We start from the raw sequence: 17500 nt of genomic DNA, 5'->3' as shown, positions 1-17500 counted from the left end.
CAGCGTTCAGGAAACATGAGAATAATCCCACATGCTATATATACACAATAATGTTTTTATTTTATTTTATGTTATTATACTTTGAATGTATCTAGGTGATATGTAAGTTGCTCAAAGATCTCAGACTAATGTTGTATGGGAAGACTGAAGGACATCGTGACATGAGGTGAGTTGAACCACCACCAATTTATTCAGTTAGAAATGACAACTATGGGTGTTTTACAAGATGGATTTACAGGACAAAAATTGATTTAGAGTTAAAAAGTCTAATTATAATATTTTTAAAAATGAATGCAAAACAAGGTAATGATGAAGACAGTGAGAATTCACTGTATGTAGTTGTTACATTAAGTTATTTCTACCCTATACTGACTTCCTCTTAGTATTTAAGGTGATTCAGTTCAAATATATATTTTACTTCAACCAAAATCAGTAAATTGCATGTTGCCACATGAACAATATTAATTTTGTTTTTTCCCACTGAATTAAACTGTTTTTCATAGATCAGAATTTTTGAAAATACATAAGCGTAAAGCTGTATGGCATCTACAACATTAGCGTCTATGCCATTTATATAGCAATTAACATCTAGAATATAATAACTGAATGTAATGTCATTCAATTTATAATCCACGTTGTTTGATTTCACGTATACACTATATAAAAGTTTTATCTTTTCAACTTAAGCCATATTTAAGATGTGGCAGCATCCATATATATATATATGTATATGTATAATATATATATATATATTATTGAATATTATTTAACATGAATGAATCATTCTGACCACACTGGATTACCAGGGTCACACTCTTAAAAATAAAGCTTCCAAAAGAAGGTTATCACAGCAATGTCATAGAATAACCATTTTTTGGTACCTAAAGAACTTTACAGTGATCAGTTCTTAAAAGAACAATATTCTTTCTTACTGTAAATAACATTTCAGTAATCTAAAGGACCCTTTTTCCACAACAAAGAACCTTTTGTGCAATGCAAAGTTTATGCAAAGAACCATAGATGCCAAGAAAGAACCTTAAATGCATCATAAACGATAAATGCACATTCTGACTTTATACAGTGTAGTTATTCTCATTAAAATGAGGTATATACTGTATGTCATATACAGTGGCTCTTTTTTGTCTTATTTCCATTAAATAGCTTCACTGTGGTATGTCTTGAAGAACTGAGTTGAATTGAAGTATGTAGTTAATTTATTTAATAGTGGGATACAGTAGGTCAGGCTCACCGGACAGTGTAAATGACAGTCATTGGTTACTCTGCTTTGCTAAGCAAACTGACACTAATTTATAACCCAGTAGACTAAATGAAGCTGACCGGCAGCTGACCATTTTGAGCAATTTTAATTATCATATGTTTCTCTTTTTCTCCAAAAGATTTTAGTTTTAGACATTAAGTTTTAAACTGTAAATCTGAATAACTGTGCCGAATTTGGTCCTTCATAAGTTACATTTTAGATTTTTGCACGATTCTTTTTTGTTTGTTTTTTCTTCATTTAATGACAATATACCCCCATACAGTGTTTCAGATCATGTTATGACAAAAGATCAGTGTGTGTTCAGTAAATCGTATCTTCTTTTTCAATAACAGTGAAATCATTTTCCCCCTGAAGATTTTAGGGTTTGCATCTATACAGAATTTGACTCTCAAACATGAATTTATCCTCAGAAAGTGTGACAACTAGCCCCGGTCTACATATGTGTATGATGACAAACCCACTTTCAAATACTACATTTACACAAAGATGTAGGTATAATTCCTGAGAGTGTGCAAAAATGATTCATATCTTTGTTTTCTAGGCTATTTTCTATCAAATATTCTATATGACAAAGGAATAAAGTTTTCTGATCTCGTTGACAATGGCAAAACTTTTCAGATTATCTTTACCAAGATTCAGTTGCCAATCTGTAAATCTAGTTTCCTTCACAACTTTGAGACGGGAAGGATCAAACGTGATATGCCATTATCCATGTTCTGATCCTGTAAAAAGCCCCACCTCTCTGAGATTCTTTGGGATGTGAAGTTCAATGACGGCACCGGCTGCAATGAGCATATCTCTCAAGCTCGTCTCCAGAGCGCAAGAGCGATGCGCGGCAGATGCCTTTCTATATGCTCTCATGCCTCAGAGTGATTCAACAGAGCACGACAGCATCAGTCCACTGTCAGCCGCAGAGCCGCGTCGCTAAAGCTTGTTCTTGGAATATCTTACAGAAGAGCAGAAGCGCGACGCGTCCGCGGAGGAGCCGCTATCGCGCGGTGCGCGTAAGGTAGGAGCCCCAGCTTTCTGAATGCGTTTTTAAAGTTTTCAAAATTGAGTCAAATCTAAAATAATGTCTTTAATGAGCGGATAGTCGTGTTTGCCTTTTATATAAGCCTACATTCAATTTCTTATTTGTTCGTTATATGAAAAAAAGGTACAACATCGACATCCGTTTTGGATTATGATATTTCATGTGGATTCTGCTTTCTGTTATTCATGCTTGAAAACATTTGTTAAATATCTGTCAAATTAATCTCTAGAATAGTTTTAAAAAGCATATAAAAACATAAGATTTGGTACGAACTTTTCGTTTGTTTGAAAGTTCAAGAATGTTTATCGTTTTGTAAAAAAAAATAATAAATCCATTCAAAAAACGTTTTAGGTCAAATGTTTTAGGATCGCCCGTTTCTAATCAAGTTCTGTCATTGTATTTATATGTGGACGAAAAAAGTGCAACGATCACTGAAGGTTAAAACTTTGATTTTACTTCAACATTTAATTCTAATGTTGACATTTTTAGTAGTGGTAGACAAACATCTATATTAATCTATTATGCTATAGCCTACATTAATATAGCCTAAGCAGGTTTATATAGCATAAGTCTTGTTTTGTCGTGCATTTATTTGTCGGACCATTTTTTTTTTAAACGAAAATGTCTTATTATAAAACTTCATTGACTGTGATGGCAGGTTATAGGCTATTCTTATTTTTGTAAAAAAAATTTTAGGCCCGTATCCAATGAATGGGAGGAGCTTAAGACAGAAAAAAAAACTTTATAAAGTGGTTCATTGTTTTAATCTCATGTTGTTTTCAACCAGAAATAGTCGTAAATAGTAACGTATTTATTTATTTTTCGTCAAGAAGGTCACTAGTGTTACAAAAGATTATTATAATTTCATGAACACGAATGAAGCCATCAATCAAGCTCCTGTGAGGCATGAAGGACACAAAACAATAGTGTAATTTATGACTGCTCAGTGTTTCTGCTCGTTTCAGGGATTGACTGATGCTGAAGAAGGTGAGCTGAAAACACCATTCTCCTGAGCTTTGGAAAAGGTATGTGCACCAACACACCCTGACACAAAACATCTCAGACATTTAAACAAAATTATTATGTTTAATTAAAGATATTCATTTGAGGAATGTTTAAATGTATTAAAACACTTATTTGCTTTTCACACCATTAATTGCATAAGAATGAATCTTTATTAGTATGTGATTCCATGTTTGCTGATTATTGCAACTTTAAAATGTAATGAAATTATTTCACAATTCCATAAAGGCTATGGGTGGCACCACACTGTATCGACTTGTAGCCCTATTTACCTGTCTGATGCTGTCTTCTGTATCACTGTTCAATCACAAGATGCATGGAGTCTGATTACCTTACAGTAATAACACATACGGTGTCCATTATAGACTACTGGAAGCCAGCATATTGAACTATATGCAGGTAAAAATTGCATGCATTTCAAGCAACCAAGACTAAATAATCGAGGACAAAACATCTACGAATGCTTTATGTCTGATGAGATTGTATTTAAATGATATTAAGCCTTCACAGCGGCGTTTAGTCTTGCAATTTTCTGATAGACCTCCAGCATTAAATAAGGATTATAATGTAGGACAGTGTACTTAGGCCTATTTAGACCGCAGTGTACTGTGGGACTTTCTGTTCATGACAATTATAGGTCAGAGAGGAGTCTTTAAAGAGAGCCGGATTCATTGAAGTAAACCTGCTTTGGAAAGTGAAGACGCTTCATTTGTTTGAAAACACAAGAGTTTGCCTGAGGTATATTTGGTTAGATGATGGATTTGGTGTGTAATGTCCTATTCTTGTAGCTATTAGGTTCCCCTCCGTTTTTCTTCTGTATTGACCCCGACAGGTCACATAAGTAATTTTTTAAAGGCATGATTAATTTCACAGTAGGGTTAGCATACATATAGATGAAGTTCAATGCATCACATGACCTATGATTTAAGGCCTAACTGTTCAACATGAATAGTCATTCAATCATCAGCGGTCTAATAAACAAACATTTTCAATGGATAGTTCAACTGGTCTTTGTTATAATTAGCATTATAAGTTAGTTTTTCACTTTATGGACATATAAGTCATAAGCATACAATATAAATTCAAATACGAATATATAGGCCTACATGATTTTAATATTACAATTAGCCTATTGAAGCATATGTGAAGTAATGTTTATTAAATTTAAAAGCTTAATGAACATTATTCTACAGTGTTACCAATGAATTTGAAGTCTATCTCTGATTTCATTTTTTATTTCTTTATATTCCTGTAATGGGATGAGGGGTCGTATGAGCTGCTCTTTGGCTATTGGGAGACAAAAGCCAGCGGGATGGGATCTAAATGAGGTTTAGGGGGCTGCAGATGGGACCCTCTCTTTCCTGTCAATTTGACTTGGCTTTTCAGAACACTTGACCTTTTGTACTAATTCTATTATCGCGGCAAAATGGAAACGTCACAATTAAGCCCAATATTATAATGCCATCAGCATCTTTATAATAACTCATAACGCCGACATTTAAAATAAAAATCCTGAAGAGTCTTTGTAGCGAAGATTTTTTTTTCTTCCGAAAAAAAAAAGCCATTTTTAATATAATTGTAATTTTTCATATTCGGATCAATAGTGCACCTGCTAATATAAGATTTTTATTGATGAGACAGTTTGTCGGACAACGTGTCATCGGCATCAAGCGATTAGTTTTATTCTCAGGTGTGGTCGATCCAGTACAGCCCATGTGTTACCCTCATAATGATGAAAAAATGACATGCCGACATTTGTCCCCTTTCGCTTGATTTATGAAAGCGTGGAAATATGGCATGACAGTTTGGACAGTTTCCGTGTGTGAAGATTGCAGATGCTGATAACGAAATGATAAAGCATTAATAAAAAATAAATAAAACTACCTGACTGCTCTTCACACTTAAAAACTGATTGGGCTACTTTTACTGCTTTAAAAAAAAACAATGCGGAGGAATCAAACTCTAGGCGTCATGCTTGAAAAAAAAAAAATTAAACAGTTACAATTTACTAAAATATTACGGTTTAATAATTATTTTACATCATCATATCAGTAGCTAAAATACATTAGGCTTACAATTAGTTTGTTAGTTTAATATAAAACCCAGTAGGCTATAAAAACGCGCAATTAGCCTAAATGATTAATGTTGTCAGAAAATGTTTTGGTCTGGGTTGCATATTTTCGGCGCGTTATGTTCTAATATTTTAAAGAAACGCACTTTATTTATGAAACGGTTTCTCTTTTTCTCCATGCTGTTATACCGATTGCACACGGCTGGATCTCGGGAGTTTTTCCTCTAATTCAGATGTGAACTCGAGGCGAGTTTGAGTGGCAGTCAGTGAAACGTCATTGGCTCTTGAGGGGCAGAGCCACGCCAATCACTCTCCGCGCGCTCCGGCAATAAGAGCCAGTGTGTGAGACGCGCGCCTATTCGCGCTTTCTCTACTCTTACTACTGATGCTGGACTCGATAAAGGAGCCTGCTGTGATATTGGCCATTTATCGTGTTTGTATTTATAAAGGTCGCGCTCTCGTTGACCAACCAAATTTCCAATTTTGTGTGTGGAATAGACTGCGACATGATTCGAATTCTGTAGCGTTTGGACATCTCCGGCAGCGCGCGGGGGTAAGACAAATACTAACTTTTTATCGTCTCCGAGTCCGTCTAAAAATGATGTGTTTTTGTTCAAGTTTAGACTTTTTAAGTGGTATTTGTTCACGGAGTAAAAAATTGAAAGTGTGGATACAAATAGGCTACATTTGTTTTTATGGCAAATTTATTATTATTATTATTAGGCTAACATTATATGATACATTAGCCTACCTAAACAAAGCGACGTTCTGTCGGCTATTCTGTGTGAAAAAGTCGGAACAGAACGGTGAAGCCGACAGAACATTCTATGGGAAAATCTGCTTGAACTCTGCAAATTTCGCTACATTGTTATTTCCCCACATAAAGTGATCAATTTTTTTTTTAAATAATTACACAGCATTAAAAGCATTACACGCTTTTTCTTTTTGCATTTTCACACAGAGACAAAAAGTGTTCGTGTTTTAAGTCTTTAAGGAATACAATTAATCATTGCATGTTGCTGGCACACTGATTTATTTCTTTATTTATTTAAATAGATATTCTTTTTATTTAATTTGCGATCATATTTAATGGCATCTTTATTTTCTCTCGCTCTTCATATTGGTTTTTATTTCATCATCGTCATTTTGTCTCGTTCTGCGAGTTTTTATTTCACCCGCATCATATTCTGATCTACAAACAATGTGTCTGACATGTTAAAACGCTTTACAGTAATTATGCAAGTTGTTTAATTCTCTTTTTTTAATTTTAATTTTTGTTATAGTGAAATAAAAAATAGGGTTTCTATTTAATAACTATGCAACATCTGGTAATAACTACATATTATCAGAGTAATATTCTTTATACTGTGCATAAATGATTTAATGCAACTGAATATTTTTTCTTGAATTCCTTTATTTTTATTGCTAAATTATCTTTTTAAATGTGTTTAGACGAACACCTCCACTCATTGGTCTCTAAAGAATGGAAAAGAGTCTTCTGCCTGGACCAAGTGACATTGTAATGGCCACCCCACCGAGTTCATTCCAGCAGGAGCCGCTCACGCCTCCAAGATCCTCTCTTAAGCCCAACCAAGTTGGGCAGGTCATCCTCTACGGGGTGCCTATTGTCTCGCTGGTGATTGATCATCAAGAGCGCTTGTGTCTGGCTCAGATATCCAACACCCTGTTAAAGAACTACAGCTACAACGAGATCCACAACCGCCGAGTGGCTCTGGGTATCACCTGTGTGCAGTGCACCCCGGTCCAGCTGGAGATCCTCCGGCGGGCGGGCGCCATGCCCATCTCCTCCCGCCGCTGCGGCATGATCACCAAACGGGAGGCAGAGCGTCTGTGCAAGTCTTTCCTCGGTGAGAACTCTCCACCCAAACTGCCAGATAACTTTGCGTTCGACGTGATACACGAATGTGCTTGGGGCTGCCGGGGAAATTTCATCCCGGCGCGCTACAACAGCTCCCGGGCCAAATGCATCAAGTGCTCCTACTGTAATATGTACTTCTCCCCTAACAAATTCATCTTCCACTCGCACCGCACGCCCGAGGCCAAGTACACGCAGCCAGACGCCGCCAACTTCAACTCCTGGCGTCGGCACCTTAAACTGGCAGATAAAACGGCACCGGAGGACCTGTTGTTTTCCTGGGAGGACGTAAAAGCCATGTTCAATGGAGGAAGTCGCAAGAGGGCACTTCCGTCCTCTAACTGCTCGGCCATGGGCTCCATCAAGGCTGTGAACTCAGTTCTGCCCCACATGATTTCTCCAGATCTGGCCCAGAAGAGAGGCCGGTACGAAGACGATGATGAGATGGACGCCAACAGCCTCTCGCCCCGAAAGGTCCCGCGCAGTTACCCGGTCATCCCGGTCCCGAGCAAAGGTTTCGGGATGTTGCAGAAGTTCCCAACGACGTCGCTGTTCCCCAACCCCTACACCTTTCCTGCCTTCGGCCTGTGCCCGCAGAAGAAGGACGACAGCGAGGCGACCAACGGACAGAAAAACAGCGGCCTCTCAGGGCTCCTTTGGCCCGGCCGAAAGGACGCTTTTTATCCTCCCTTCTGCATGTTTTGGCCCCCGAGGGCAACTGGGGGTATCCCGGTGCCTACTTACCTCCAGCCCCAACCCAATGCCCTTTCCTCGCTCACAGAGAGCCCGTCCCTCAGACAAGCCTTTTTGGATCTGTCTGAACAAAGCGATGCCGGTTTGGAAACGAACCCTAGATCCGGGCTATTCGAGAGCGACTGTCCGCCCGTGACCTCTGACCTCCGCCCCACCCCAGAGGGCTGGCTAAAACTCCTAGACGCCCCCTCGCTGCAAGCCCGCAAAGCCAGTTACCACTCCGCCTTCCGGCCGGTGGTCAAAGACGCGAAAAGCATCGCCAAGCTCCACGGCAGCCTGGAGGACTTCGGTCCGGAGCGGCACCTTTCTCCTGGCACCAGCTGCAGCTACGACAGCGGAGAGAGCGACGAGGAGCAGGAAGTGGATGTGGAGACCAAACAGGACGAGGAGCAGGAGGATTTTGGCAGCCGAGCGGCGCAGACGCCCCTGCACATGCGTGGGCTTCCCAACAGCAGCGCGGGGGAACCACAGCAGGCCAAAGAACCGCCCTCCTTCCCAAGCGCTCCCGCTGAGACCTCGGCAGAGGACAAACCCGGCCTCGCTGTCAGTCCGCCCACCATCCTCAAAGTCCCCAGCCCCGTTCACGGCTCGCTGGAGGAAAGCGGCGCGTACAGAAATGTAAATATTCCCTCCAGGCACTTTAACTAATTATTTGCGTAACAAGATTGATAGCCTGTGTTCCCTGCAGAAATGAAATATTCAGAGCTCTTTGATCCCTTCTAATAAGCCCAGTCGTGTTTTGTTTAATGGCGACATTATGTTTGCTCCCCTTTGTCACTTCTGCCTATTAGCCCTTTTAATCTTTAACCCTCTGATGCTACATTAACAGACAGAGTGACAGGAATCGAAACGGGAATTCTTTAGCAATTAGCCTCACACACGTTGATTTATCTAGAGGAACTCGGTAGCACGACAAAGCCAAACAAACATCAGGATCATATATAAAACGTAACAGTGTTGTCGTGCTCAAGGCTAATCAATTCTGTGCTTTTGGCTGACTGATATATTTTGTTGCTCTATGTTCAACCTTTGGCCTGATGTTATGAATCAGTTCTAATCAGACATTGCTGGTGTTTTATGGTTACAGGCTCACAAGAGCAGAGACGATGGGCTGCCAGCATATGCAAGCAAAAACAAAACCACCACCTCAGGTGAGAAATGAATGTGAAGTGAATGTTGTTGCAATATAATGGATGTGGAAATTGCAATGTGATTATTCTATACATTTCATATATATATATATATATATATATATATATATATATATATATATATATATATACACACACACAGTATATTATATTATATATATTTTACAATTATTATTGTAAAATTATTAAAATTAAATGCATTATTTTATTTTATTTTATATTTAAGTTTTTTAGACTATAGGGACACACTTTATTTTATGGTGCAATTCTTGCTATTAACCAACCATTAACTATGACTTTTGCCTCAATAAACTCCTAGTTTGCTGTTTATTAATAGTTAGTAAGGTAGTTGTTAAGTTTAGGTATTGGGTAGGATTAGGGATGTAGAATATGGTCTTGCAGAATTTGTGCTTTATAAGTAATAAACAGCCAATATGTTAATACTAATAAGCAACTAGTTAATAGTGTGAATTAGTCCCTATACTAAAGTGTTATCATATATATATACACAGTTATTATTGTCAAATTAAATGTACATTAAAAATTAAATAAATAATTATTAAAATAAACTTAAACTAATTGATAATTAACAAAAAATTATTAAATTTGACACCTTTACCTTAACATTCAATTAATTTGTGTGCATGTATTCACATTAGATTTTTCCTTTTTTTTTCAGATGACAACAAAGAGCAGAGCAGCTTTTTTGTCCCCGAGACAGAAACGTCGGCACCCGAATACTGGCGGGAGAATCCAAGTAAGAACGAAACACCACTTTATCTCCGCTTTACATCCGGCACTTACAGCAAGAGGGCCGCCAAATAATTTGCACAGCACAGCTGGCCCATCCCTGCAAGGATATTAGGATTAATCTAAATATAACAGATACGGGATAGAATATACTCTCGCCGCACTCTCAAAATGGAGCAGCTCTCTCCACAATGTCATTGGGAAAATGTGTTCTGTAGGGAGCCATAACAGTTCAGCAAGACAATCAGCTCAACGCCAGGAAGGTGACAATCACCATTTGAACAATATCAGACGGAAATAATTGCCTTTTGCTTGGCAAAATCTTCCATTAGAAAGATCATAGCTTATTGCCTTTTATCTGTCAGAAAGACATTAAAAGCGTTTTATGACATCTACAGCAACATTTATATTATCTAGCCGATAATGATCTCCTCATATAACGTATAATATATTTGAAAAAATTACATGAAACAAATTAAATGAAACCACCTTTGCCTGATTGCTAAATGTCTCCGAGGGGCTACAGGGAAACGTGATTAGAACTTCTGATTTTCCAAAGAGTCTAACGGCAGTGTCTTAAAGATAGTTCTGTTTCTTGGGAGGGAGGAAAAAATAATCTAATTTTCCATTTATATAATGCAAACTGCCTTGGCTTTGACTATTCACGGTTAATTGACTGTCAAACGAGGTTGTTATCCTCAGGCACTGTCTGCAAATTTGCTTGTCAAATGAGACAGAGAGAGGAGGAGAGCGAGAACAAGACCGCTTTCCAAATGAGGGACGCCTTGTTCGGCTTAAGGAGGCAAGACGGGAAATGAGAAGAGAGAGAGAGAGACGGTCGAATGAGGGGAAGATTATACCAACGTGTTGGATCACTACATTTGAGCCATTTGCAAAATAGACACAAAAACACAGACGCCGTCGTGCAGCGCGGACGTACCGACTCCTAAGGATTGCAATCAAAACTGTTTCGAATAATTTCCTGATTCAATAGCGCAGTAACATTAACGAAAGCAGCTGTTATCACAATTTCAGGATATTGGCATTTTGCAAGGGCTGTTTATTTGAATGTACTAATCAGAAATTTTGTTGAGCGAGTTATATTCTTTTCATAGTGTTATGTCTTTACAATAAATATGCAGCCATACCATATTCACGATATATAAATACCATTTTCTCACCCCCAAAAAAATAGCATTGTATTTTCTATTTTACTTTGTAAGGCAAGTACGTTTGTCTGAAATATTCTGATGTGAGACTGACATCTATTGGTTGCTGGTAGAACTGCATGACGTGTGTCAGTCTTTCATATGAACTTTACAGAAACTGACATGAATGGATGCTTGCAATGTTATACATCTTCAAAGTTTTTTTTTTTTTTTTTTTTTTTTGCTCAGCAGACCAAAGTCAAGACACAAACTCTCCCGTATCGCTCAAGAAGGATGTTGAGAACATGGAAAAAGGTGAGATGACAAGCAAAGACTTTATTAAAGAATATATGTGACCCTGGAGCACAAAACCAGTCATAAGTGTCAGTTTTTTAAAATTTGGCAGAGATCTGCAATCTGAGGGTGCAAAAAAATCTAAATATAAGTTGTCCAAATGAAGTTCTTAGCAATACATATTAATAATCAAGAATTAAGTTTTGATATAGTTACAGTAGGAAATTTACTAAATATCTTCATGGAACATGATCTTCACTTAATATCCTAATGATTTTTGGCATAAAACAAAAATCTGTAATTTTGACCGATACAATGTATCAATGCTACAAATATACCCCAGCGACTTAAGACTGGTTTTGTGCTCCAGGGTCACATATATGTTTGGGGTCAATAAGATTTTGTTTAAAAGAAATTGATACTTTTATTCAGCAAGGACGCATTCATTTGATCAAAAGTGACAGTAAATGCATTTATAAAGCAACACATGGTTTGATTTGAAATATATGCTGTTCTTTTGAACTTTATATTCACCAAAGCAGCTGTTTTCAGCATTGATAATAATCAGAACTGTTTGTTGAGCAGCAAATCAGCTGATTTCTGAAGGATCACGCCATCCCAGCATAAATTGTTTTTGACAAAATCTTAAAAAAGAAAATGCTATTATAAATATGGATTTGAAAGAATGTTTCAAATACATTTTTGTAACTGCTCTAGATGTGATATTTCAGCACAGCTCAGCGTCTGATCTTGATTTATCGTGTAATCTGTCCTTCAGAGGAACTCCAGAAAGTTCTCCTTGAACAGATAGATTTACGGAGGAGACTGGAGCAGGAGTTTCACGCCCTGAAAGGCAGCTCTCCATTTCCAGTTTTCCGTAAGTGTCCTGACTTTCACTTCATGTGTTTTATCGTCACGATTTAGCATGTGAAAATCAGAGAACCTGCTTTATCTGATCAATAAATCGGTATAATGCCATAAAACGCCATTTTAAAAATAAGCCCAAAAACAATCAAATGAACCTTTTTTAGGCCACTACATAACTGTAAAAGGCTATGAACACAGGTGACCATAAGATGCTTTGGCTATCCTACAGATAACTTTCAGGACCAAATGAAGAGAGAACTGGCTTACAGGGAAGAAATGGTGCAGCAGTTACAGATGGTAAGGAGGTTTCATCTACAATAATGTCATAATTTCCCATCTGATTAATTTACTCGAGAATCATACACATATCCCACATGCAGCCCTGTTATATTAGTAATCTGCTGTAGCAGGCTAAATCGATGTTAAAGTAGAAATGTGAGCTAACCAGCAGACTAGCAGCAGGATCTGGTGTCTCGTAATCTTTTGTTGTCTAGAGCTGGTTCAACATTGCACAGCGCTGCGGCATCAATCACTGGTGCATCTGTGTTTTAACACATGGATGATGCTGGCAGACTGCCACTGTGTGTTCTCTCAGTTCAACACCATCCGTCAAGCCAGGGGAGATCACATATGAGAGATTACAGTGTGACAGATTGAAAGCTGAACTTCTGTAATGCAGGAAACTATAGAGATGAATACATAATGAAGTTTGCAAGATGCAAGCTTCCTTTTGGTGTCGTATCACCACATATTTAAGCAATAAGGTACACTAGGAAAAGTAACAACTTGGCTTAACTTAAAAAAAAAATTGAGGACACCCGTTGTCAAGTTCACTTAACTTGGTTCACTTAACTTCCCTTAACTTAATTTTAAGGCAACAAGTTTCCTCAAAGTTTTTTTAAGTTAACAACTTTTTACAGTTTAGAAGAAGCCCAGCAAATCAGCATATTAGACACCGAAGACTGGAGTAATGATGCTGAAAATTCAGCTTTGATCACAGAAATAAATGACATTTTAACACATATTCACATACAAAACAGCTATTTTGAATTATAAAAATATTTATTGTTTTACTGTAATTTCAGCAGATTTGAGCAGAAGAGACTAAAAACTAAAAATAAATAAATAATAAAAAAAATAATTACTAAGTAACTTAACTTTTGAATGTATTACAATGTAGAAATTAGTGCATTATAAAAATATTAAGGACACAAATTTTCATTAAACATTAATTTATTACGCAAATTTAGTGTCATCCCTTCTCTAGACAGATGATATATTCCCTAAAATGTGGAAAAGAGAAATGTTGCATCGTTGATGGAGAATCCAAGTATTATCTGATTCCATATATTTTTTAAATTAGTTAATTAATTATTATTATTATGATTATTTTTTAGATTCCCTATGCAAACATCATTAGAAAAGAAAAGGTCGGGACACATCTAAACAAAAGCTAAATGGTGAGTATCAAAGTTATTTCATCAGATGAGAAACATAATGTGTGGCCATTCAGTAAAATCTATTGCAGATTTAATCGATTGCAAAATAGATTTTATATTACAAACAGCACTATGTTTGACGTTCTTGATTATTTTGAGAAATCCTAGTAACTATATCAATTGTTGTATGTTTTAGGTCAATTCGTTTTTTGAAATAAAACCAAGCTGCTCTCAACATCTTTTGACACAAAGAGGTTAAATCATCCCCATCTCTACGAGGAATCATCAAGCACAGCGAAAGCAGCCTCTTGACTGGATCAAATGTTGAATGCTGCCCTTGACAGACCACCTCATCGATGTCCAGCTCTCAATCAAACCCAAAGGCATCAGTGTACTGACTGATACACAGTACGGTTCAATGCATCTACCAATGATTTAGAGTTCATTTGACGTATTTCCTGTACAGTAACCCCACTTTGATTATTTATGAACTTTATTTATTACCCATGCATTCACTTGTTTATTGATAACAGCAAACTGTACAATGATATTAGCTGTAGGTTGTAAATGTACAAAAGGAGGTTGTGGAGGGACCGGGTTGCTCTGTAGGCTTCTGTGGCTGATGTCTAAGAGCAATCTGAAAGCGTGTAAACTTTTCATGTTTTGCCTGTTTAAATACAACATTGACATAAACACACCTTTAAAAATGTTATTATTAACTGTTCATGCAAATGTATTTAAATATGTTCTTGTAGTTTCTCTACTATTTATGTGGATAATTAAAAGTCTATAATATGAAAAAAGACTATTTATTTATTTACTTATGAAAGTGACACTTTGATAAACACAAGCATATTTAGTCAGCCACCAATTGTGCAAGTTATCCCACTCAAAAAGATGAGAGAGGCCTGTAATTTTCCTCATAGGTACACTTCAACTATGAGAGACAGAATGGGGGGAAAGAATCCAGGAAATCACATTGTAGGATTTTTAATGAATTAATTGGTAAATTCCTCTGTAAAATAAGTATTTGGTCACCTACAAACAAGCAAGATTTCTGGCTCTCACAGACCTGTAACAACTTCTTTAAGAGGCTCCTCTGTCCTCCACTCGTTACCTGTATTAATGGCACCTGTTTGAATTCGTTATCAGTATAAAAGACACCTGTCCACAACCTCAAACAGTCACACTCCAAACTCCACTATGGCCAAGACCAAAGAGCTGTCGAAGGACACCAGAAACAAAATTGTAGACCTGCACCAGGCTGGGAAGACTGAATCTGCAATAGGCAAGCAGCTTGGTGTGAAGAAATCAACTGTGGGAGCAATTATTAGAAAATGGAAGAGATACAAGACTACTGATAATATCCATCGATCTGGGGCTCCACGCAAGATCTCACCAAGTTCTTGTGTCAAAATGATCACAAGAACGGTGAGCAAAAATCCCAGAACCACGCGAGGAGGCCTAGTGAATGACCTGCAGAGAGCTGGGACCAAAGTAACAAAGGCTACCATCAGTAGCACACTACGCCGCCAGGGACTCAAATCCTGCAGTGCCAGACGTGTCCCCCTGCTTAAGCCAGTACATGTCCGGGCCCGTCTGAAGCTTGCTAGAGAGCATTTGGATGATCCAGAAGAGGATTGGGAGAATGTCATGTGGTCAGATGAAACCAAAATAGAACTTTTTGGTAAAAACTGAACTCGTCGTGTTTGGAGGAGAAAGAATGCTGAGTTGCATCCAAAGAACACCATACCTACTGTGAAGCATGGGGGTGGAAACATCATGCTTTGGGGCTGTTTTTCTGCAAAGGGACCAGGAAGACTGCTCCGTGTAAAGGAAAGAATGAATGGGGCCATGTATCATGAGATTTTGAGTGAAAACCTCCTTCCATCAGCAAGGGCATTGAAGATGAAATGTGGCTGGGTCTTTCAGCATGACAATGATCCCAAACACACCGCCCGGGCAACGAAGGAGTGGCTTCGTAAGAAGCATTTCAAGGTCCTGGAGTGGCCTAGCCAGACCCCAGATCTCAACCCCATAGAACATCTTTGGAGGGAGTTGAAAGTCCGTGTTGCCCAGCGACAGCAAAAAACATCACTGCTCTAGAGGAGATCTGCATGGAGGAATGGGCCAAAATACCAGCAACAGTGTGTGAAAACCTTGTGAAGACTTACAGAAAACGTTTGACCTCTGTCATTGCCAACAAAGGGTCTATAACAAAGTATTGAGATTAACTTTTGATATCGACCAAATACTTATTTTCCACCATAATTTGCAAATAAATTCTTTAAAAATCCTACAATGTGATTTCCTGGATTCTTTCCCCCCATTCTGTCTCTCATAGTTGAAGTGTACCTGATGAAAATTACAGGCCTCTCTCATCTTTTTAAGTGGGAGAACTTGCACAATTGGTGGCTGACTAAATACTTTTTTGCCCAACTGTGTATGTGTATATATATAAACATAATATTTGTGTGCATTTTTAGGGTTTACATTGATTTTGTATGTGGGTCAAAGACGTTAAAATGTCTGCATCAAAAGAAATTTACAAAAGTGACTTTATATTCGTAGAAAGCATATGAAATGTAAGTAAAGTGTCTACTTTTAAGGTTTCAAATACGTTTTTGGAGAATAAAATGTCCAAATTTGTTTGAAATAATGTTACATTGTCATTCAGTGTAACACAATATTTATGTAAAAATTCAAACATGCTTATTCTGACTTATTAAAATATATAAAAGAATAAGGGAGCATATTACATTTGAATGTGTTTTAATTGAATAACAAATTCTTACTGACAAATGGGCAAAACCTAGGATAGTGGCACATTTTTAAATTACACCTAATTAGTATTTGGTGAAAGTAATTAGTCTTTTAATATGTCAAACATTTATTTTTGTTGCAAATATGCCTGACAAGATTGTTACACTGAATGACATTTTAGCGGGTGTCTTCTGTAAATCATGGACAAATGTATGATATTTATGTTTTGCTCAGAAAAACAAAAACAAAATTGATATTAAATTAAACAGAAAACTTTTAGATTTTTTGACGGAAAAACAACAACAATTTAAAGCAATATTACACTTATTGTTTTTATGCTTAAACCCTTTTTGTGTTTAATGTGTGTTTAATTAAACCCACAAGACTTGTTCTATTACTTCTCAAATATATTACATCTGTAATTTAATTATTAAATATATCATGAAATGTATAATTCAGTTACTATAGACTGTTCGTTTTATTGTTTCCTGAATATAATAATAGTGCTTTGTTTTAATAGTGTTCAAATGCTGCGATAATATGTCGTGTGTGTGTGTGTGTGTATATACAGGTCCTTTTCAAAAAATTAGCATATTGTGATAAAGTTCATTATTTTCTGTAATGTACTGATAAACATTAGACTTTCATATATTTTAGATTCATTACACCACAACTGAAGTAGTTCAAGACTTTTATTGTTTTAATATTGATGATTTTGGCATACAGCTCATGAAAACCCAAAATTCCTATCTCAAAAAATTAGCATATTTCATCCGACCAATAAAAGAAAAGTGTTTTTAATACAAAAAAAGTCAACCTTCAAATAATTATGTTCAGTTATGCACTCAATACTTGGTCGGGAATCCTTTTGCAGAAATGACTGCTTCAATGCGGCGTGGCATGGAGGCAATCAGCCTGTGGCACTGCTGAGGTGTTATGGAGGCCCAGGATGCTTCGATAGCGGCCTTAAGCTCATCCAGAGTGTTGGGTCTTGCGTCTCTCAACTTTCTCTTCACAATATCCCACAGATTCTCTATGGGGTTCAGGTCAGGA

At 37.3% G+C, this 17500-nt stretch overlaps 1 protein-coding gene across 1 annotated transcript; it reads left to right on the top strand.

Annotated features, from left to right (window-relative positions):
* Nucleotides 1–6858: 6858 nt before the first annotated feature.
* skor2 (SKI family transcriptional corepressor 2) lies at nt 6859–14481 on the top strand. Its single transcript, XM_079410479.1, has 8 exons — nt 6859–8653; nt 9123–9186; nt 9866–9943; nt 11334–11399; nt 12157–12255; nt 12475–12542; nt 13643–13705; nt 13881–14481. The coding sequence occupies exons 1-7, from the start codon at nt 6890–6892 to the stop codon at nt 13700–13702; spliced, it is 2199 nt and encodes a 732-aa protein (XP_079266605.1). The 5' UTR covers nt 6859–6889; the 3' UTR covers nt 13703–13705; nt 13881–14481.
* The last annotated feature ends 3019 nt before the right edge of the window (nt 14482–17500 follow it).

This window comes from Barbus barbus (genome assembly GCF_936440315.1).
Source record: "Barbus barbus genome assembly, chromosome: 47".
Lineage (NCBI taxonomy): Eukaryota > Metazoa > Chordata > Actinopteri > Cypriniformes > Cyprinidae > Barbus > Barbus barbus.
This window is presented reverse-complemented; position numbering and strand designations above follow the sequence as displayed.

Bases quoted from the DNA above. Each gene is read 5' to 3' on its own strand.
- skor2 (XM_079410479.1), top strand. From the start codon at position 6,890: ATGGAAAAGAGTCTTCTGCCTGGACCAAGTGACATTGTAATGGCCACC. The intron at 8,654-9,122 runs GTAAATATTCCC...TTATGGTTACAG, and splicing joins AAAGCGGCGCGTACAGAAAT to GCTCACAAGAGCAGAGACGA. The intron at 9,944-11,333 runs GTAAGAACGAAA...TTTTTTGCTCAG, and splicing joins ATACTGGCGGGAGAATCCAA to CAGACCAAAGTCAAGACACA.